The sequence below is a fragment of the Lagopus leucura genome, unplaced genomic scaffold (assembly GCF_019238085.1).
Source record: "Lagopus leucura isolate 7727_CA_CO unplaced genomic scaffold, USGS_WTPT01 Super-Scaffold_100083, whole genome shotgun sequence".
Classification (NCBI taxonomy): domain Eukaryota; kingdom Metazoa; phylum Chordata; class Aves; order Galliformes; family Phasianidae; genus Lagopus; species Lagopus leucura.
This window is the reverse complement of record NW_024962318.1, coordinates 91,202-113,459: the sequence shown is the minus strand read 5'-3', so window position 1 is coordinate 113,459 and position 22,258 is coordinate 91,202. Positions and strand designations below refer to the sequence as shown.

Genomic DNA, 22,258 nt, shown 5'->3' with positions numbered 1-22,258 from the left:
TCTGACAATCACTTTTTTGCCCGCCTCTACTTCCCGTTATCCTTCATACCCCAAAAGCTAAGCTGCTGCTCCAGCTGTATTGCAGACAAGCCCAGAGCTGAGCAGCTTCCTTTATGCTCTTTCCCTACTTGGTTTCCACACAAAAACTGTTTTGTGAGGCTTAGCTACACCAGCCTTGCTTCAACACCCCAATTACAACCTGTCATCCCACAGACCTTAGCATTAGTTCACCAGAATCCAGTTCTCACTCCCTATATATGTGTAAGCCAGCATTAGTTTGTTACACAAATACCTGGTGAGCAGGAAGACCGAAGGGAATACAGCCCAATGCACTGAAGCAGTTAACTGCATGGGAAGCTGCGAAATAGGCAGATAGGTTTGGACAAATTTGGTCCAGCTCTGCAAGAAATAAAAATAAAAATAGAAAAATCTCAAAGGCAAGAAAGGACATGCAGTACTCAGCCACATTTCAGGTCACCGAAACCTCTCCAGTCCTCCAAACAGCATACAAAGGCTGCTTGCCACTGGAAGGAATCATTTCAGTCTCCCTTCTCCTCACAGAAAGCTGCAGATCAAACTTCCTGCAAGTCGGTTACAAAAGCAGACTAAATATAGCCTCCTTAATGAAAGATTTGTAAGTTGCTGAAATTGTAAGCAGCTTTACTGACACTCTCCACGGCACATGAAACAATTACCAAGTTTGCCCAAAGAGACTATTGAATAGCAGTTAATTGGAGTGAAGAACCCATGAGCTCCCCCCCAAAACCTCTAAGAGAATTAATACACAATAAGATGTGAAGATCCACCTCCTCTAAAGCAGAAAGGCTTTGATTTCACAGCATCAAAACCCTGCAGGAACAGCAGCAGCTCTCAATGCTTGTACAGGAGAGTCAGTTTCCCAGCTTCTGGGTTTGGTTTCTGTTTGTTTGTTTCCAAACCTAATTATTTACTCGTCCTCCATGCAACCTGAATTAATGTACGAGGAGTTAGGAAGCCAGCATCCCATACCTTGTGCTCATCAACCAGAGGTCAGTTCTGAGGAGCAGGCACTGTTAGAAGGCACGGATGACAGCTTGGCTGCTCAGAATAATGCTCACATCTTCCAACTTGGCTGTAAGGAGCATCCTGCACTCTGTGTCCTTTAAATACAGAGGGTAAAAACAAAGCAAAGCCCACCGTGTGTCCGAGCAGCTCCTGCACTGGGAATAAAGCAAGTAGAAGCAGCAGTGTTCAACGACACCCTCTTTATTCAAAAATATAGATCTATGAGACATTTCAGAATATACTGCTGTCACAAACGGCAGCCTATATGTCTAAATTAATTCCTAAAACAATTCATATACAGATTTTAGCATTAAAAAAAAAAAAGAGAGACACACCTTGGGGAAATCTGTTCAACCTTGAGAGAATGTTACTCAGTTCACCAGATGCCCTTTGCCCAAAAAGTAAAACAAAAGTAAAACCCATGAGACTTCATTTAAATTAAGCAAAATAAAACACACGCACGCTTGGAAATAAAAAGTCAAAACATTTCAATCATAAAACAGAAGACAGACATAACCACTTTCTCACACGAGATCTGCCCAAAACAACAGCATGAGATGGCAACACATCTCCAGCACATTTCTTTTTTTAGGACAATTTTGATCTTTTGTTTCCCATTGCAATGGACACACGTTCAATCCAAGGTCAGAGCAATTACTGGTGAAAGCAACCTCAGGGTACCTCCACGAGTTGAGGCAGGAGAGAAATTCACCTTCTGGTTTGGGATTCAGAGCTTCGGTGGGTCGTTTTGTTTCCCTTGATTTTACTTTTTTTTTCCTTTTTAATTTTTGGCAAAAGCAGAAAGAATTGGGTGCTTTATGCAAGCGTCATTTGGTCCACAAATGGTTGCAAAGATCAAACCAATTCATGGAAAAAAGAATTCTCTGCCATCGTGAAAATTCCTGTAAGTGAAAAAGGAAGCGCATTTCTTGGCTGGGCAACGAGGGTGCAAGAAGTTTCCTTTTTACAGAACAAAACCAAACGAAAAGTGAGGCGTCAGTAAGAAAAGCACACGAGCTTTTCAACAACTGAAAGACCAGAGACATGGTGTTATTTCACTGAATGCAAATAAGCTACTGAATACTCCACAAAATAAATTAATGAGAACGCAGACCAAGGTTTGCATTTCCATAGGTATCTCCTCATGTCTTTGATAGCTGCAGAGCACAGCGAGGCACAAACACAGCACATCAAGGTCACCAATCCCAGCCTCTCTGTGACAGAGCCTGTGTTGTCAGACCAAGTGTTTCCAGAAGATTCAGGTGTTCTATAGAGATATTAAACAGATTTTTATCCCAAATAGGAATGGTTTTCAGTGATGAGAGTCCAGCTTGATAGACCTAACACACAAACTGAAATCTAACGACACCCATGGCAGCTAAAATATTAGCTAGCAAATTAAAGAGTACTCTATTTTTTCCCCCCAAATAATAAAATCAACTCACAATCTGTGATACGAAATCAAGTACGTCCTCCTAATACCTACATGCATAGATACAGCACATGTGCATACTGGATGTGTACATGGGCCTACTTTCTAGATTAAAAAAGTGTTTATATCACATTTAACTTCTGTTCATCAAATAACTTGACTAAAGCTACAGGGAGAATTCATAGAATGCTTTCAGCACGACGACCTTCAGAGCAGATCTGCCACTGGGACGTGACCAGTTACAATCCACCATTCCAGCCTCTCAGTTAAAGCAAAGCTTCTGTGATCGTTTATTTTGTATAATGAAGAGGAAAAATATAGCATAAATCTAAGGTAGCTAGAACAAAATTTACTTCCACTCTCGTTTAGGTAATATCCAGTTCTGCATGGCTCAGCAGAGCTTAAATTATGAAGCTCTCTAATTCACAAAGAAAAGCTGTTTATTTTTATTGCCTGTGGTGAGTTTCAATTTATGTTCATGCCAAATAGGAACTGTTTTTTATGTGAGGCCTACAACAGCATGAGGAACTGTAGATTTAAAACGTTTGTGCCATTGCTCAGTAGGTGCCTTTGTCCTTCAGTGACACGATGCAGTACCTGCAGACACACATGCACGCAGCCCTACAAAGCCCACCAGCCACCACTGCTTTCAGATGCGAGGTGCAGAGACCCAGCAAAAACAGGCAAGACGTTCTGAAATAACACAATAGTTTCACAGAGGAAAACGTCACACGGTCAGCCTTCCTTTGAACACCTTCCAGATATATATGTACATGATTCTCATGACTTTCGTGGGGTAACAAGTGCTAAGAGCAAACAAACTAAAGAGGAAGGAAAAATTATGAGAGAAGATTGCTTATACGGACTATCCCCACCCCCTTAAGAGCTCACAAAACTCGCTCTTTATCCTGCCCTCCTTGTGAGCCAGTGTACACAGAAAGAGGGTGAGCATGAGCAGCCAAGAGGTTGAAAGCAGGGTCTGAAAGTTCTTTCCTACTGTACATCTGGGAAGACTGGATTTCCAGTCAACAGTCTTCTCACTTTTGCTGGTAATAATGGAAACGAGGGGACACCATTTGTTCTAGTCTGTTGAAAACAGGTCACCAGCAGACGGCAGAGGTGCCAGACCTCCTGTGACGTTGGGCAGCAGTGACAGATCTGGAAGGCTCTGGATGTGAGATTTCAGCTCCTTGCGGACCTGGGTTACCCGAGCGAGCTTCTGTTTGTATTCCTGAAAGAGACAAGAGAGCAAACGTCAAACACAGGTTAACATACAGTGCTTTTAGTTAAGCCAGGATTTCTTTTTTGTGTTTATTTTTAAGAGAGGATGCTGGGAAAAGGTGGCAAGGTATTGGTTCTCTGTGCTGCTACTGCACGACTGCAGAGCTGCCAGCTGCACCCAGACACACAGCCTGCACCAACAGGAAGTCCACAAGCATCTCAGAGCCACTGATCCTGCCACGATGCCTGAGCAGAAGTTTGTAAACGCCCCCACAGCCACTGAGATCTGAGAGAATATTTGTCAGAACTGTCATTCTATAGTTGCTCTATTCCTACATCCTTCTCCAATTTGTGCAGAGCCCAAGGAGGAAACTGACAGAGCATTCTTCAGGCACATCCCACTGACAAAGGCAGCAGGCTGAGGAACACCACAGGTATTAATGGCCTGCCGAAATGTTCTTCCTCCTACCCCCAACTTGATGAATTCTGAGTGTTTGGTTGTGGAATAGGGACTCCTTGTTATGAGACAGACAACACATGTTGGCAACCCCAGCAGCTGTAACATTAGACTGACATGTGAGCACAGAACACAAGTGATCACTAAATATAAACCAGACAAAAGTTTGTCCACACTGGATTGAAATCAAGCAAAAGGCAGTTGCCAACATTTTTAGAATTTAATTACAGCAAAAGGAGAAGAGCAGTAAGTTAAATTTCCCCGAAGCAGCAGCTTGCAAGTAGTTTTCCCACAAATGAGTTTTGGATTGAGTGTGAAAATTCCATTTTATGGACAGTTCTCCTCCATGTTTTCATAAACAATCCAGCCACAGGACTAATGCAGACTAAGCAAGTTTGCAGATGGTACTAAATTAGGAGTTGTTGACTCCTGTGGGAGTGGAAAGGCCTTGCAGAGAGATCTTGTCCGATAAGAGATAGGCAACCATCAGCTGTGCCTGGGGTGCTGCTCTCAGACACAGGGTGCTGCCCTGAGTGGAGCTGTGGTGGGACTCCGACCCACACAGGTCCCTTCAACCCGGGATGTCCTGTGATTCTATGCATTATTTACCATCCTCAGATGTCCCTACGCTCCAAAGCAGAGCAGGTAACAGCAGTCAGTACTGCATAACAAGAAGACAGAAGAAGAGCCTGGACCCTGATGCTGACAGACCCTTACCTCGGTAAGTTTAAGAGCAGACCAACACACACTCCAGTTATTTAACACAAATCCCAATTAAGGGTTTATATCTGCACGATTTTCAAAGTTCTGTGACTGTCACGTAAATATTTAGAATCACAAAAACCAGCTGTTTAAATAAAAAACAGCATTACATAATTTCTTCTGGAAAGCACTGATTTTTACCTAATTATGTGTGTCAGTGGGGGGGGAAGCATCTCCAAAATGAAATGGGAAGAATTATGTGCAATAGGCTTCCATAAAGCCCGTCGTATCATTAATACGCATTTCTTAATTACTTGGCAAAGAGAACAATTTACCAGAGAACAGAAGTTTGTCTTTGAAGATCAAATGGAACTAGTGCACATTAAATCAAAATATGTTTCTGAAGGCTTTACAACTCCAATCCAATCTTTCTAACCTTCTCAATGATGGAAATTCTCTTCACCTTCTCCAAATATCAAAGCGAGCAGTTCCTGCAGGGTTACAAGCAATGAGTTTACATTCTCTCTTTCATTACTTTGAATTAGAACAGTGAGAGCAGCAGAACTGATGGCAACAGCTCAGAATACACTTGAAACACCTATTATAAATATATTCCATACATTTCCAGCCAGCCCCAAACTAGAGGGCCCTTTAACACCTTTCAAACTTAGGTTCTTTTACAAGGCTCAGGGAATTAATGTAACAGCTCTGCTAGCATGCAGGGATTAATACACTGAAATAATTACATTCAGAGCTCTAACAGATACATGAAGTCCAGAGGGGAACAGCAACAGCAACAAAAAAAGCCACTGGAGAAAAGGTGGGCTTGTTCATTTAGGGCTGCTAGGTTTTGGTTTGGTTTCGTTTCATGGAAGACAACTCAGGATTCAAATAAGAATGCACCCAACATCCGCAGTCCTGCCACTCCAGGAAATATTTCAGCAGGGGAACAAGGGAAGAAAATAGAATTATGAAGACAAAAAAAAAAGAAAGAAAAAAAACAGATTTTTAAGCATGAACACAGAAGAAAAACAGATAAAGATGAAAGCCATCGAAGCACTGAATTCCTACATCTAACATTTCTCCAAGAGAACACAGAAGCCAAAGCTGGGAAAAGAAAGAGACTGGAAGCTGCATTCTGCTCAAGACTGGGATTTCACAATTCAGGTGAGATGGGGTCACAGCAGAATGCCAGCTCCTGCACATATGGAAGAGACAGCAAGAATTCTTGTCTTCCAAATGCTTACAGAAAGAATGGAGAGGAGGCTGGATTTAGAGTGATTTTTTGGGGGAGGAGGGGAGCAGGGAGGTGACAGGGCAGAATTAAAAATAAATCAGTGATCAATAACAATATAATTGCAATTCAGAAGGGAGAGATGGATACCAAGCCAAGAAAAGGCAGCACTTCCTCAAGAATGACAAACTACCAAGAGTGAATAACAGCAGAGTTTTCCCCCCTGTAGCAACTCCTATTAAAGATAGGAAAAAAAAAAAATCAAGAATAGCAATGGAGCCAAAATCATCCAAGTTTAGTAAATGGTGTAGAAAGCACAAATTCTAAGCCAAGAAGAGATCTCCAGTGCTGCCTGAATTGCCTAGATCCACGTGCAAGAATACTGTAAAAGCAGATAAACCCAATGCCCACCTCCACTGGAAGACTAACAGCAGTCGTGCCTGAAAGCAGCAGGGCAGGAGGAACAGGGCAGTGCTGGTGGACAGTCTAGATGACAGTACTCTACTTTCAAGCTGAAGACATTTTGTGTGATTACCTTTTTTTTAAATAGATAGTTTGAGCCTGATTTTCTTTTTAAGTAACTATTTATGAGAGCAAGAATCTTTGAAATGCCCTTGCCTGTTATCCCAATTCTCCGTAATCTTACCTTACCTTATTAGTAGGCTAATGAAGGTGTTAACTAGCCCACACAAAGGTTCTGGTTAAAGCAGTAAGGCCTAAATCCCACCTGTTTAAAAAAAAAAATACAGGAAAAAAAGCCAAGAATACAAAAAGACCCACTGGGAAGATGCAGAACCAGCCTCAAATACATCAAACACTGGCTCAGAACGGACGCTGTTCAGGAATGGAAACAACATTCTGAGGGAGTAATCCAGGAACTCTGATTTCCTAGAAGAGCTGGGCTCTCGCTGGGCAGATCAGATACACAACTGACCACGTCCCAGAAGTGCCTCGTGTGTGCTTCACACTCCTGCTCCAGCACCGAGCCGTGCCAGCTGCCACAGTGCAGCAAAGGAGCACAGAGGCTGAGCACCAGTGCAGGGGCAATGGGGGCTGCAGGAGGCACAGCGCAGCAGGACGGAGTGCCTCCAAGAGGCCCAGCTGCAGCCACCACCGCCCCGGAGCTCCGAAGGCCGGCTGCAACATGGAAGAGATGCTACCAGGAGATACAGCCCTGCGTCCTCTTACCTTCACAGGAAGCACAGGGCATATTTATTTGCATTTACATTTGCCATGCTCAGGAGCACCCCTCTGCTCTGCTCAGGAACACGCAAGCAGGGGCACGTAACCTCCTTCCAGGCACAGTGGTTTTCCTTTCTCCCCACAGACCAAGTGGTGGTCATGTTCTGCATTACAGAATTGGGAGCAACATGTTTTTCATTTAGCTACCTTACATGACAAGCTTCGAAACTGCATATTGCAGATTCTTGCATAAGGTCCATCTACTCCATAAAAATCCACAAGAAATGAAGTGCACTTACAAGAAATCACTGCTTGCTGAGATCTTAGTTTGGACTCCATGCATCTAGCTAATTGCCTTGCTGCAGAGTAGGTTTTCATTAAGATTAACAGTATCTGGATGCTATTTGCCTTTTTTTAGGCAAAATAATGAGATCTTTGCTGTAAGCAGGACTTTGAGACAGAAAAAACACTGGCACTGTGCCACATGAATGCCTTTGCTAATCAGTATTCCTTCTCAGTACGCAGAACTCTACATCCACACCGTCCAAGTGAATTGGATGTTTAGTCCCTGAAATAAACATGAAATCAGAATTAAACACCACTGAATAAACCTGATGGAAGCGTTTCATTCAGAATAAACCTTGCTAGAACATTACCAGACTGGCTGGTATTGATGTGATAGGAAATCCTTCCAAGGAGCGCTGCACAGCTTGGAGCACTTGGGGAGTTACACAGTGCAGACTTCACTTGAGCTTAAGATTTTCTCTAGGTCAAGCAGCAACACGTGGAATGCCATCACATCAACTGTAACTTCTGCAAAGCATCGAGTTAAGCATTAATGAGAATTCAGAAAGTGACTAAGAGCCCTCAGCCACTGTTTTGATGTGCCATAGGTAAATCAGATATACTAAAGCAAAAGACCAGAGATTTCAGGGGGAAAAATGCAGCAGAGGCTCAACAGATCTGAAAGCTGCACAGTGAGTGAGTCAAGCAGTAACTGCAGTATCAGGCCCGTGGTTTCTGGCTGAGGGGAAGCACTGTTTAAAGTGAAATTCAGTGTTGGATACTGAATGACAGAACCCACCATAGCATTCAGTAAATTAACCTAAAGGAATATTTGTGCTTAAAATTACATGCCTTGTAATAGGCTGTTTGACATCAGCGTTGGTTTGCTCTGCAGTGTGCTGCCAGAATTGAAGAAGTTCTTCCTTGCTGTCCCTGTAGCTGCTTTTAGGCTAGAATCAAATCACTACAGTCTTTTTTTTCCCCCTCCAAATAAAGCAGCCCTAATTGTTAGGCTTTCAATTTTTCAACTGCACCCTGGAAATTGCTCTCTTAAAAGCAGTTTGTCCATGTGCTGCGATCTCCAGGCTCTGTGCTGCCTTTCTCCCTTCCAATTACCAGCATTTCTCAGCACTGTTTTTTCAATCCTTACTCATGCCAGACCTCACCTGTGCTGAAGGGTAATTCATTGCCCAAGGCCACCTTTCTCAGCACACTGCCCCTTGGTAATAGCTTTTCTGCAGCTGATGACAAGAGCTCTGCATCCCGGGGTTTTGGCATCACTCAGGATTTTGTGCTTTAGTCCTTCAGGCATAAATATACCCAGTTTGTACGATTTGAGAATTTGCTGTGCTTCACAAGGGACAGTATTAATAGGGTCATTAAAGTGTAGCTCTTCACATAGCAAAAAGCTGCTTTTCAGTACAGAAGGATTACCTGTTTTCATTACAATCACAGTGAAAGACATTATATTGCAAATAAAACACGACAAATATCCACAGTGATTCTTGAATCATACATTTATGTATCTTAAAATAATACTGAGTCACACTAACACCAGAAACCCCCATTCCTCCACTGATATCCTCGACTAGATTAGGATCCCTCTATCTCAGAACACCTCACTTGAGAGTCACCAAATTTACTTCCCACGAGTCAAAACTCACATCAGCAGTACCAAGGATTCTCGTAGGTACCTCGAGAGCACAAATCATTCAGTAAGAAATTTAAAACCAGGTTGTTTTCAGTCCTTTCCTCATCTCAGCCTTTGTTGGAGAAAACGTTTTGTTTTCCTTACAGCTCTTCCTAACAGCCGCAAGAATTTCAGATATTTCCACTAAAATGTTCATTAGCACTACAAAGGAAAAGCAGGCCCTTATCAAGCGGTGCTGTGAGAACATCAAACGCACCGACAAGCAGATATGGCCTCATCTGTGATCAACAGCTTCCACTACTGATTAACCCTGCACAGCTCAGGAACAATGGGGTGCTTTCATCAGCAACATCCCCAGCTAAGAATTGAGGCGAGCACAACTGGTGCCTTCATGTTAAATAAATATCAACGAGCGGCATCTCCTACAGTAATTTCAGACTTCTGCAGGACCAAGACCACCTTATGTTGGCAGAAGGACAAAGACTATCCTAATCAGTCATTACAATCATTCTTGAGTTTCTGATGTATTAAAAGCTTGTTTACTTTTAACAGCGTACAAACAACCCATCCTGCTACCCCACAGGATTATTCCTATCAAAGTAGCTCACTCACTGAGCTGCTTAACCTTCAATTTCCAATTTCATTTACTTTGTGTCTCTGCCAGAGTTAGCTTTCAAATAATGGGCCTCATCAGCATCAAACCACAACAAAAAACCACAACTGGACAACGCTTCAGTCAGTGCATTGGAGACCTTAATGCTGCCTCGAGCAGACCCAAGTGTATGAACTGTTCCTCCATTTTTTGGAAAACACTGCTGTGCAACAGTTTGCCATTTGCCTTAGAAAACCTAAACAGCAATGTATCATGTTTAATTTTGTTCTAAATATATGTATGTTCTACTGGACAAGATTCGTTCTTTCAGCAAGGAAAAACCTGACCCAAGATTTCCACTAGCACTGAGCCAATCTGTGCCAGAAACAATTTGTTGTTATGGCATCTTTCATATTTGTGTTTGAAAGTGTTTTTTAATGTCTCAGTCATAAGACAGATGTTACATTTGAAGAAATTCAAGCTAAATGAGCTAACAATCAACTAGCTGCACTTGCCTGGCTGATTTAGAAACACGATGCTTTGCCAGAGCAAGACTTTTCACAATCACAAGACGTTTAGAAACTCCAACATAAACACACATGACAAAGAATACATTTGAAATGAAGTTTACCTCAGAACAGTGTTGCCTAGCTGTCAGAAAATCAGGTTTGTCATGACGGTAAACAGAACTTGCAATTGCTACGGCACTGTCTCCTTCCAGAAGACTTTGTCCTCTACAGCAACTCATGTCCCACCCAGCAGCAGCTGTTCATAATAATCAGCAGCCGACAGTGTAGAGGAAGCCCTTAATGTGCCGCCAAGGGGCAGTTTAACAGATGGCAGAGTGACATACAACCAAAATCATTAATTAAACTTCCATACCAGTCCCAAGGTGCACTGCTAAAAACTTCTCTGAGGAAGAGCACTTGAGATGAATGGCTGCCTGCTGCAGCTCATGCACTCGCCATGGGCTCATGGCTAATGCTCAGCCCTGCCAGAGCGCTGCCATTTTCAGCTTCAGGCCCTCCTTGCTCAAGAGAGCTATGGCAGGAAAAGCAAGTCTTCAGCTTTCGGTGTCAGCCCAATTTGTACTCTGCTATTGAAGCTGTAGGTAAAAACAGCTGTTAAAGGGTGGCTGCCAGAAGATTTTGCTTAAACTGCATCTCTATCGGGTAGAGGTTAGAAGACAGATGAAGCACCCAGTCATAAGAAAAATAAATAAATTTAAAAAGCAAGCTACCAACCAACCAAAATTACAGGTGGCTATGCCAGAGGGAGCTTGACTTTTTGGGAATGGAGACTGCACTTAGAAAAACGAGGATACCTGAAGAAGTTTGTTCAGTGTACCTATATTTCCTTAAAAACCGTCAAGCGATGGGCCTTCCAAAGCCAACCTGTAGTTAAAATACCAAACTTAATTTGTTTTCTCCAGCGTTTTTATACCATTCCCCTCCCTGTTTTACTCTAAATGAAAACACCACCGACAGGCATCGTCTTTTAGATAAACACATACACCTGGAGTCCAGCATTCGCAGGGACAAGCAGCAGCAGCACCAGGTCCCTCAGTACTCACTTCTAGCTTCTTCTCCTTCTCCGTCAACACGTCCTTCTGATTCTGCGTGTACTCGATCAGCATGCGTGCCAGCTGGCGCCGGTCCTCCAGCTCTGCTGCCAGCCTCCCATTGTACTCAGCCAGCAAGAGGCATGCTTCATCCACGGTCTTGGAAAGGCGCTCGGCCGCCTCTTTGTCTGCAAGCAGGAGTGCCTGGTTTTAAACTTGGTCCTCTAGATGACTGATTTCTGACAGAAGGGCTACGGCTCACTGTGCCATTCATAAAGATGCCTCTGGCTCTGTATGAAAACAATTCTGACTGCAGAGGACACAAGGGAAGCAGGCAGGGCTAGAGACCCAAGAACGGTGCTTTTCAGCAATGGGTGGGATTGACTACATTTTGTTCTCGCAGAGATGCTAACAATATGGGAGGGAGTCCTACAACCAGGTTCATTCAACTGATACCTCAGGCTGTACTGCTAGGACTTAGCTGAACAAATTAGATGGTGTGCATTTAATACTTTTCTACGAAAAAGTCCTAATGACCAATACAAGCAATCACATGAATCACCACTCTTCGCAGCTGGGCACAGCAAGACTATCTTTCAAAGAAATGATTAAGGGACTATTCATAATGAGTTATAAATTAAACTACTTCCAGGAACAGAAGTCAAACGGGTTTCAAATTACTTCTTAAAAACAATTGCATAAACTCAGTTTAAATAAAGAGTGAAAGACTTGTGAGAGTAGCAAGCTTCCCTTTCCATAGCAATCAGTGTGTACATGTTTACTCAGGACAATTCTGATAAAACTCAAAGGTATGTACCGTTCAAGGTGCTCAAAATCAATCATCTGTTTGAGAACTCTAGCTCTACTTCCTTTACATTCTGTCAAAAAGCCAAGAACGGCCAAACAAGGACACAAAAGCAGAAATTCACCCCCATGCACTGTGATTATTCACATTAAGGTGATGTTTTTTTTTAGACCAAGGTTCTTTCATCTTCCAGTTTCATACCTGTAATTTTCTCCAGTAATGAAACATCCTGAACTTCCTGAGGCAGGGAGGCAATTTTTTGCCGCACTGTTGCATCCCCTGATGCTGCATTCTCCAGGTCCTGCAGGGCTTTGATCAAATCCTCTGTCTGCAAGACAAGATAGGTCACAAATGTACACGAAAGATACAACGAATGTAACTTCTCTGCCATTTCCTACAGATGTGTCCTCTCCCATCTGAAATCATCTACTTAAAAGGACCCACTTCCAGAATATTTTTTGCAAGTAATCTTTCAGCAGTTGCATCCTAACGCAGGAAGTATGCATTCAATTTGCAGTACTCCAGCACTGAGGCAGTTTATGCACAATTAGAGGAGGATCATCACCTTCAAGACTCCACAGCGGAAAACTTCTCATTCCAGTCAAGATAAGTGACTGTTTGAGCCAAAGCCTGAAAGTACCACCTGCCCTTTGCACGGCATCAGATTTGGGCTGTTTCTGAACATCTTTCTGATGCCTCCCCTTAAAGTGCCAGGAGCCCATCTGCACACTGCTGCTCAATTCCACAGGTGCATTCTGACACGCAAACAGACAAAGCCCTTTCTATCAGTGTGAACCAAAGGGCTTCATATTTCCACAGCTACACTTATTGAAATCTCCTAAACTTATGGTAGGGGACCAATAGATGGAGCAAAGCTGAAGTTCACACCGCCCTGATTTAAGACACTGCTACCCTCAGTTAGGAAAGCTAGCTCTTTGGAAATGCAAGGCACTCTCACTGCGCTCCACTGCATCCCCTCAGCTTCACCTCTCAACTGTTTTAACACATCAGCCTAAAAATACACTCATACACTCAACACATCAGCCTAAATGAATACACTCAAAAGATATCCTGGTTTAAAAATGATGTGGATGAGGACAGCCTAGAGAACAGCTCTGCTGACCCCACGTACCTACCCTAGATAGCTCCAGAGAGCGGAAGGAGGAAGGGAGACTTCGTAAGCAGAAAGAAAAAGCATTTCATTTCTTTGCTTAATGCAAGTTTTTGTAACTGCAATGCTTGCCCTGGAAATAACATTGATATTTAAGCAGCATTTCAAGGGTTAGTTTGAAAACTGATAAAAACACTGAAAGCTTTTAAATAAGTACTTATGAAAGGCTTACCATTTTATCTAGGGAAAAAAAAAAAGAGCTTATTGCTTAACAGTTATAAATTCTTTGGAAACTGCTAACGACATCCAACAGTAACAAGAAATATTTATCATCAAGAGAAATCAAAAGTTGCAGGGCCTCTGGAGCTAAAAACAGCAAAAAAACCACCTCACTTCTTTCTTTGACAACTGAGATTTATTTTTATGTTTCAAAGTTTACACTCTACCAGATGGATAGCATAATATTTTGTATCCTTTTCAAATGAACATATGTTAAACCATTGTGTAGCCTTAAATGGTTAGAACAATCCTCTATTTCATTCCTATTGTTTCCACACCCCTTACATATCAGCCTCAAAAAAAACCACCTGATTCTCCCAACCAGCTCCCATGAAACCCAGCAAAGTTTGAGCTTTTACATAAAAAATGGAGATATGCCCGACCAATTAAAAAGAAAAAACAAAAAACCTAGTTGTGTTAGTGTTAAAGCATCAGCTTTAAGAGATTACATGTTGACTTCAGAAAGATTTAAGATATAGTTTGTTTTCTTCTAGCAGTTCTTTGCGATTCTTTACTGGTATCTATACTCAGATCTTAGCTTGGACTACCTGACATCACTTAGAATCAGCACAGGGTTTCAACACGGAAAAAGAATCTGTTAAATTTCACGTTAAGGTCTCAACCCCCAACTGCACTTCCCCATCCAACGCATTGTACTTGTTGGGAGCTCCACCTTGTGGTGGGACCGCAGGGAGGAGACCTGCACCACTTCCCCCACTCCCACCCCTTCCCACCTACCAGCAGTGGCCCAGCGCTGGGGTCCTGGGGCGAGTAGCTCCCAGGGTAATCATCATCTTCCTCCTCTTGTATTTGCTGAAAAGTCCGCTTCAAAGACGACTTCTTCTCTTCTGCAACTAAAGACACATGAGCAACTCCTTTGGATACCACATCTGCCCACGATCACAATCTCTACTTCAAAACCAACCATACCCTGCGCTCTGAGCCTTAGGTCTCTCTAAAGAGAAAGATGGCCACAGATAGGCTCCAACACTTGCACCATGTTCCAAATAATCAAATACAAAACAGCAACAACAGGCTGATTTCACCCACACAGACCTCTGCACACACACACACACACTCAAACTACAAGGTTGCAGTCTTCCTATCACAGTGCACATCTTTGAGCCTCCCCTGTTGGAAGAAGGAAAGGCACCTAAATGCCCTAATTTACCTATAAATGGCAGGTCTTCAACACTGCTAGGTTTCCCCAGTTATACTATGTATGCTGGTAAGGATTTTCTACCAGTAGAAATGAAGCATGGATCCCAAGATACATAAGGACAGAAGAATTTCAAGCTCTTCCCTGCACCAAGCATACGCTCGCTGCAGTCCCACAATCAATTGAGTAACTGCTGGTTATTCAACCTTTCACTCTTCCATCACAACAGACTCCAGGACAGCTCTGTCAAACTCAAGCTCTGCAGCATGATGTGATGGCAGCAGCAGCTATGGGCAGAGCACGAACCAATCTCCCAGCAGGGAACCTATAACACTTCAGAAATAATTTCATAAAGCAAGACAGTGGGGTGAATGAACCTTAGCATAGCATATCTTGCCTTGAAAGAAGACAGTTTATTAAATGAGTCAGAAGTCTTAACACAGCCTTTGATCCAATTACAGAGCCCTCAGAAGACAGACCATTCCTCAGACTTGCCACCACAATTTACAAGTCAGGCTCATTTGTAAAAAAGCAGAGGACAGAGTCCAGGGAACATCCTTGGATCAAACCCAGCCAATGGAGCCCTCAGCATTTACCACTGGTATGCACTTAGCATAAAGTAATTAACCAACAGAAGATAAACACAAGATAATCAATACAAGAATGAATGACCACAGTGCACACAGAAGCAAAAACATGAATGAGAACAGGGATTCAAATTGCTGAAAAACAGCTCCTGCTGTGCAGCCAACTGTTCCACCACAAGACACAGTTTTATGTTTGGTAACAACTAACAGAGGATCTGGCATTCCATTGAATTTCATCTGAATAAGTTTGACTGAAAAGACTCTACAGAAGACAGGTGCTTGGCCACCCACAGACTTCAGTAACAGCAGCCAGCTGGCGTGCCCCAAAAGCAGCCATTCCATGATGGGGGCATGGCAGCCAGGGGACACTGAGGCCAGGTGAGAAAGGAGCAAAGCAGGCTGCCCTCCAGTACCATTTTGGGCATGAATAGCACAACAAGTGTGGAGTGGCACTTTTTTTTTCCCCCTTCAGCACTGGTAAACATGGGCAGTAAAAGACCTCCCTGAAGAATATGGAATTACCATCTCCGTTTCATCACAACAGAAAAAAAATACACTTATGTGCAAACTCAAGAGCATTTGGTGGAAAGGGACCCCAGAATCAGGATGCCAGGCATAAACTATAACATACCCTGCCTGGGTAGCCTTCAAAAAAAAAACTAGTCAGAAATAATCTATCCACTGCAATCTCCATATATGAAAAAGCCTGTCAAATCCAACAAGAAAGAGAGAAAGCACTAAGAGCATCTAACACCAATCAGAATACAACAGCAGTGAATTGCACACAGCTTCTGAAACAATCAGGGTATCCCTGTGGAAGATGGAAAGATCCTCCCAGGAAAATCAAGAGCCTGCTGTTGACACCAACATGAAGACGACAGAAGCCATTACTCAAGTGGATTTCAGTTCTCCTGCTTCCTTTGGGGTCTTCCTCACAGCTCAGAAATTGAACTGCTCCCTAAAAGCCTCCGAAAGAGCAAAGCACTTTTTCCTCCAAAATAACTGACAATTGCTGTCATAACAGCTCTGCAGTGAATCTCCAGATTGCTGTTGATCTTGTTGCTGCTGTAGTGCCAGGAAAATCCAGAGAGAACTGTAAAGGTATTCCTCCACCAACTGGCTTTTCAGTCTTCAAATCATCTCTTGTGGCTCGAGAATTACAGTGTCAAATACTTCAGTGGCAAAGAAAGACTTTGCCTACAAGCTGGCAAAGCAGATCTTCCCACCTAGGCCACCCACCTCCTTGTTCTCATCACCTGCAGGCTGGTTTGAGAGGTAAAGACACTTCTTTGATTTCACTCGGGATCACACGCACAGCAACGAGAAACTGGCTGTGGATCCTATGTTGAACACAGGACAGGAACACACAGAATGGGAGAACTGGGAATTTAAACCTTTGCTCTGTTAAAAACAAGCATCTGATCGGATTTTTTTTAATCTCAACCCAGTACAAAACGAATACATGTCTATCTGAGGCCCTGCTGCTAAGGTAAGAAGAAACAGGCTGCACCGCTGGAACATTCACCAATAAACCTTAAAGATGTCTTTCCTCTCTGACACAGGAGTCTCCTTAATTTTGGCGAGTTTCACAACTCCAAACACAACCGGTGCTCTTCAACCAGCACAGAGCCACCCTCTTCAGAAAGCAGCACAACTCAATCATGCTGCAGTGTGAGAAAACGTGGAGAATCATCTGCACGCACCAGTTGCCACCCCTCAGGCTGAACCAAAGCATCTCCTTGTCACAGGACCAGATGCTCTGATGTCGTCACAGTTTTGAAGAGCCTTAAGTCTGCGGCAATCTGAAGATGGTGACACTCCCCATCTCTGAGCTACATCGACCCCGGATGCTCACAAAAGCAGGCAGACAGAAGGGCTGTGGAGGCCCATCACCTCTCGTTGTCATGACACGTGTGACACCTGTAAAGCCTTCATCCACCTTGACTACATTCACCAGTTTGAAAACAGAATAGAGTAACTACATCAAAGCCTTCTGCAATGCAGATAACTGACCAGCAGACACCAGGCAAACACCAGCTCACCTAAAGGCTGCAGACAACCCATGTGGAACGTGAGCTCACCACGATGAAGCTGCATTTGAGAACACGACAGCCAAAACAAGGAAAGAAATCTCAGAACTCCAAGGGTTTTTTCAACTAAGGGAAGAAAGCTGATTTTAACAAAACCAAATGAGAAAATCCACCACAGAGAACTGACAAAACAGCAATGCTCACACTTCTGAAAAGGCCTGGGCTGTTCTCTCAAATGAAAACCATGTATTTGTGCCTTCAAGTACCCAGCCAAATGCTAAGGTCCTCACCAACTGAACAACTGCATTTTCACTCTTTCCCACAAAGCTCTCTCAGAGCTGCACTTCCTATCAACTGTTAAGTCCTTAGGATAACAGTAGCAGCACTGATTGATTCCATCCAACAGCCAATGATACTGAACAACAGTTCATTGCAGTTCACCTGGAAGTCACAGCTGTGTTTCTTGGATGCACTGTATCATTTTGTTTAGCTAAAAAATGAAACATTTATCTAGGTGACCTAAGAAATCAACAGTTTCAAGCTAATCAGTTTGAAAAGAACTCAGGAATGTTAAGTTCCATCCTTTCCTGACAAACAGTTGTCTTAGGCCTTGTGCCCAGTCTGGAAAGAACACAAAATGAACGATTCCACTTCCAGACCACAACTGCCTCAGCCCTCCCAGAACTCATTTCCCCACCTCCCAGCCCCAGAACAGACCTGCGTGGGAGGCCCTGATGGAAGAGACAAGCCCTGGGGTCAGGTCAGCTGCTCCAAAGAAAGGTCAGGTCAGGGCTCCAAAAGAAAAAGCAGACACTAGGGATGAAGGCTTTTGTTGTAAGCTGCTAAAGCACCCATTCAGTAATTTTGCCTGAAGCACTTGAAAACCCTCCAAACTGCAGCCTTAGATGCCTTCACATACTTTGCCTTCACATAGTTTGCTCGTGCCCTCACGTTCATTCCATACCATTACCAACTTCAGCTTGCTATCTTCCTTGTTTTTACCATCTAAGAATGGCCTAAGAGTACTTTATCAATAATGAAGCTGTCTCACAAAGCATCATACCTCCTCTATGGCAGCCAAGCAAAATTCTGTCAAAGCATCAATCTTCAGCTTACAGAAAGATGCTGACACCACCTTCAGCTGCAGCGAACAAACTCCCTTGACCAGAGCACTCATTTGTAATGAGCTTCACTTTCCACAGCTCAGGTATCCTGTTGCCACCTGCTCCTCGTTACAGTAAACCCAGTAAATACAGTCAGACACCCCAGAACAGGCAGTATCTGTCAAAGCAGTATAAAAATACAGTAAATACAACAAGTTTACACTAAGTTTCTCATCTTTCTGATGATATGAAATTATTGGAAGTTATTACTTTCTCCTCAAATGACTCCAGCTGGTATAAGAAAAAAGACACAAGCCTCTGGGAATATATGCCAGCTTTCATTCCAGCTTTCATTTATCAAAAAGCCCTTGCCAAATCGTAATAAAATGTAAATATGCAGAAGGAACCACCATAATAACCCAGCTAACTACTCACAGACATTTAGAGCAGGACAACGTCAAACTGCTGTGAACACAACAGTTCCCTCCACCCTGCCTGCTTGTTTTCACACCAGCCCTGGTGCATTCCCCCACCTGCACGTGCAGAGGCAGAAATTACATGCAGGCTCACTAACAGCTACAGGGCAGCACACCTGCAAACCAGAACAGCAAGTTTTATAGAGTCACACTTCTCTCAAGAGAATTCTGACCAATCTCCATGACCAACCCTGAAAGCAACGCAACTACAGCAACCCAGAGCTTAACTTCTCACCATCACTCTGTGTTCAAAAAATAAAGTAAAATACTCCACAAAAAAGCATATGCACTTACCTTTAGTTTGGGGACTATTGGAGTCTTCCATAGAAAGTTTCAGCTGCTGTATGAACTCACTGCCATACACACTTCTTTCTTGCCAGATGTTAAGCAATCGTTCCAAGGGCTTTTTGCAGCCCTCATCTGCTTCTCTGCTCAAAGATCAGAAAATAATTATTGTTCAGCTGAAAAACACATGGAGCATTTTAAGAGAGCATCTTCCAAGCTAGCACCTGCATCCATGGCAATGCTCACACATTTGGAGAGATTCTCTCTAAGAAAGACTCTGTAAAACACATTTGTGATCAATTCTTCCCCTTCTGCTGGAACCAAAGATTGCCTGAAAGCACCCCACATTCCCACCCAATGTATGGGCAAGAACAGCTTTCAAGGAAGGAGCCCAACATCTCTCAGAACTTCCAAGAACAGTTAGTTATAAAACACCTTCAAGTTGACATGCTTACAATTCAGTGCTGACTTCAAACAGTTGTTTCAGTCAATAACATCCCAATTAAAAAGCAGGTTGTTTGGCTCATTAGGCACTCACACATACTCATTTAGCACACTGAAAGTTAGACAGCCATCCAGAACAATATACCACTAAATGCACAGAACATTGAAGCTCTTGTTTAACTGAGATAATAAGACTTATTACACTATTTAGGGAAAATCTTAACTAAGCAATAGTTTATCCTTACTAGAACTGCAGCTGCCTCACATCTTCCCCTTTAATGTATGAAATCCTTCCTTTATCTGGCAAGGAAGCCAATGATCAGATAACCATTAAAACAACCAATAAAACAAAAGAAACTACACCCAAGCCAGAAGAACGATGAGGGCACTGCAACCTGAGATACCAGGTCTGTTTTAGAGACTTCCAGCAATGAAGAAAAGGCATTCATTAAGCAGCTCCAGCAAACAGATGCAACTGTTCAGTTTTATCTACCCATGGAACAGAACTTCAGGATCTTCTGGTAACGATTAAAATAAAGCATACAGGAGCTGCACAGAAAGCACAGATGTCTGGATGTGAACCAGTTGCCTCACAACTTTATGCACATTTCCCCACAGAGAAATACGACCACAAAACAGTTCCTAGGTGCAAAGCAGGCTGAACCCAACCTCTACTAGAAACAAGGTGGGAACATTCCCAATGCTTCAAAGAAGTCAATTAATTAGACTTAGCATGACAAGAACACAAATCTATTGAGAAACGTTGAAGAAATACATAATGTAACAACATACCTGGCAACATGAGAAAAAGCATCCACAAGAACAGATTCGAATTCCCTGGTAAATTCAGGACCTTTCCTCTTACTGTTCTGGATGACATCATTTGCTAAGTATAGGAAAGTAAGTTTCCTACTTGATTTTGCTGGGAGGGGAAAAAAAAAAAAATTGCATTTATTTCTCATTTTTTGACCCAAAATCATTAGCATTATTTTCAAAGTGACTCACAGGTTTTTAGCCTAAAAACAAATCTAAAAAGATTTCAATTTTACCATGACAAATCAGAGGCTTTCAAGTCAAGCAGTCCTTAATCTCTTCAATTCTGTGTTTTACTTTGGTTTCTCCTAGCTAACTCAAAACAAACATGAGTTTAAGCCTTTTTTGTATAATACCTCATCTCTGAAGAAAACACTATGTTTAATTCTAGGAAAGTTTAAAAAGAGCTGCTCTAACCCACGTGTAATGTAGTAAGATTCTGTTCATCAGATTCAGGAAAAAAAAACACAACAATTTGGTATGCAACTAATTCAGAACTGAATGAAAGGCGAATACTATTGCAGAAACTCAGATGTTTTTTTTAGACACTGCTGTTTTGAAATAACTTATCCCATAGCTTCTCCCAATGTGGCACCACCAGACCTTATTTCACCACAGGCAGAAGCCATGGGAGATGCTGCTCTCTTGAGCACAGCAGTAGAGAGAGAAAACAGAGCTCTTGTTCTCACAGCAGGCCCCACTGAGAGCTCTGGAAGCCCATCCTGGATGGAAGGGGCACCAACCAACAGTCGTGTGGAGGTTCCTGCAGCATCACACAGGATGTCAGAGGTGGCAGCAGCTGCTTTCAGAGCTCCCTCAGGAACACCACCAGTGTCCCCATAAACTCACTGCAAAGTTTTCTGGGAAGTCAGTGGTGCTTCCTAAGGAAGACTTGAATCCAGCTCTAAGCACAGCGAGTACAGAGCATTTCCGGACAGCGCTAACAAACAGTTTCACAGATTTCTACTTTTACTTTGCTTAACTCTGGCTGCCTTTGTACAGCTCAGCAACAGAGATCCAAACCCACGATTTAGCAGGTGGCATCACTGCCCAGAGCACAAGGTTGGAAACACATGAACTGTGAGGCCTCTTCCAACCCAATCGTTCTATGGCTCAAAACCAGAAGCCTCCATTCTCTTTCCAAATCCCCACGTTCTGCTCTCCGCGTGAATTCTAGGGCCGGGGAGCATCGCCTCAGGCCGCAGCCGCACAGACCCGGCCCCGGGCAGGCAGACGGGAGGCGGCCCACGGTGGGGATGGATGCGAAGGTGAGCGGGATGAGGGGAAGCCCCGGGCAGGGCTACGGGCCCGCTCCGCGCCCACCTTTGCGGAGCTCCCGGTGCCAGACGGAGACGATGGGCCCTGCGTGCTTGCGGTGGTGGATGAGCCACAGCGACAGCGTCTGCACGCTCTGCTGGGAGTTGCTCAGCTCCGACAGCTTCTTCTCCAGCGCCGACTCCGAGAAGGAGGACATGGCGGCGGGCCGGCCCCGCGCCGGGCCTGCTCCGCCCGGGGGAGGGCGCGACGCGGCCGCACCGACAGCAACCCGGTGCAACAAGATGGCCGCCCGCCCTCTCACCCCGCCGCGCGGGGTCAAAGGGCAGCGTCTACGGAGCGCCAGAAGGGACAAACGGCTCCGCGACCACCGAGCGGGGCGGGAGGGCGCCGTGCGGCGCATGCGCGGCCCGCCGACGGAGCCCGCAAAGACGCCGCGAACGCGCGCTGCCTTTTAGTAAGAGGACGCGCACGCGCAGCGCGAGCAACCGCGACTTTTCTGGCGGCGCTCTCCACGCTGATCTCTCTCG

The 22,258-nt window shown here is 43.8% G+C and overlaps 1 protein-coding gene across 3 annotated transcripts; it reads right to left on the bottom strand.

Moving 5' to 3' along the window:
- Positions 1 to 1,229: 1,229 nt before the first annotated feature.
- RPRD1B (regulation of nuclear pre-mRNA domain containing 1B) lies at positions 1,230 to 21,967 on the bottom strand. 3 transcript variants are annotated; one of them, XM_042887418.1, is made up of 8 exons: positions 21,777 to 21,967; positions 20,433 to 20,562; positions 19,206 to 19,339; positions 14,295 to 14,410; positions 12,368 to 12,494; positions 11,374 to 11,549; positions 5,293 to 5,347; positions 3,625 to 3,707 (listed from the first exon to the last, which is right to left on the bottom strand). In XM_042887418.1, the coding sequence occupies exons 1-7, from the start codon at positions 21,925 to 21,927 to the stop codon at positions 5,297 to 5,299; spliced, it is 885 nt and encodes a 294-aa protein (XP_042743352.1). In that variant the 5' UTR covers positions 21,928 to 21,967; the 3' UTR covers positions 3,625 to 3,707; positions 5,293 to 5,296. The 3 variants fall into 3 exon arrangements, with proteins under 3 accessions (XP_042743350.1, XP_042743351.1, XP_042743352.1); XM_042887416.1 differs by lacking the exon at positions 5,293 to 5,347 and having other exon boundaries at positions 1,230 to 3,707; XM_042887417.1 differs by lacking the exon at positions 5,293 to 5,347 and having other exon boundaries at positions 1,230 to 3,707; positions 14,295 to 14,404.
- Between the last annotated feature and the right edge of the window lie 291 nt (positions 21,968 to 22,258).

Coding starts and splice junctions, on each gene's coding strand:
- RPRD1B (XM_042887416.1), bottom strand. CDS start 21,927: ATGTCCTCCTTCTCGGAGTCGGCGCTGGAGAAGAAGCTGTCGGAGCTG. Junction 12,495..14,294: donor CCAGCGCTGGGCCACTGCTG/GTAGGTGGGAAG, acceptor CTTGTCTTGCAG/ACAGAGGATTTGATCAAAGC. Junction 11,550..12,367: donor ATTACTGGAGAAAATTACAG/GTATGAAACTGG, acceptor TCCTGCTTGCAG/ACAAAGAGGCGGCCGAGCGC.